Source organism: Dendrobium catenatum, unplaced genomic scaffold (assembly GCF_001605985.2).
Source record: "Dendrobium catenatum unplaced genomic scaffold, ASM160598v2 original_scaffold_213427, whole genome shotgun sequence".
In the NCBI taxonomy this organism is placed as follows: domain Eukaryota; kingdom Viridiplantae; phylum Streptophyta; class Magnoliopsida; order Asparagales; family Orchidaceae; genus Dendrobium; species Dendrobium catenatum.
In genome coordinates this window covers 1-517 of record NW_021531837.1, presented here as the reverse complement: position 1 = coordinate 517, position 517 = coordinate 1, and the positions used below count along the sequence as shown (strand labels likewise).

Sequence of the window (517 nt, the reverse complement as noted above, 5' to 3'; positions counted from 1 at the left end):
AGTTCATCAATTCCTCCATTGATTCTCCCCTCCTCCACCAAAAACATTGGCTTGCAGAGAGTGAGCTCCTTATTTCCCCTAAAATGGAGAAAAACGAGAACAAGCCAGAAACAGAAGATGAGGAAAAAGGCATTAATGGCAGAGGAGTACAGCACCAACAACCAAAGAGATGCAGCCATTGCTTGTCACAGAGGACTCCTCAGTGGAGGACAGGTCCTTTGGGACCTAAGACTCTCTGCAATGCTTGTGGTGTGAGATTCAAATCTGGTAGGCTTTTGCCTGAGTACAGACCAGCAAAAAGCCCCACCTTTGTGAACTACAAGCACTCCAACTCTCACAAGAAGGTGATGGAGATGAGAATGGCTGATTTCTCCACCAATTCCATCTAATTTAGGACTTGATTCACATATATCAATTGCTTCATCCTACAATGTACCTTTGTTTTTCTTTTTTATTTGGGAGACTTACATGCATACCATGTTCTTTTTATGATTTACATGTCCAATACATAAATCTT

The 517-nt window shown here is 41.8% G+C and overlaps 1 protein-coding gene across 1 annotated transcript; it reads left to right on the top strand.

Moving 5' to 3' along the window:
- The first annotated feature begins 7 nt into the window (after window positions 1-7).
- Window positions 8-504, top strand: LOC114578906 (GATA transcription factor 4-like). The gene has a single exon (XM_028692491.1). It carries the CDS (start codon window positions 84-86, stop codon window positions 387-389), a length of 306 nt encoding a protein of 101 aa, XP_028548324.1. The 5' UTR covers window positions 8-83; the 3' UTR covers window positions 390-504.
- Window positions 505-517: the final 13 nt, after the last annotated feature.

Excerpts from the sequence above, each read along its gene's own strand:
- LOC114578906 (XM_028692491.1), top strand. The coding sequence starts at position 84 with ATGGAGAAAAACGAGAACAAGCCAGAAACAGAAGATGAGGAAAAAGGC.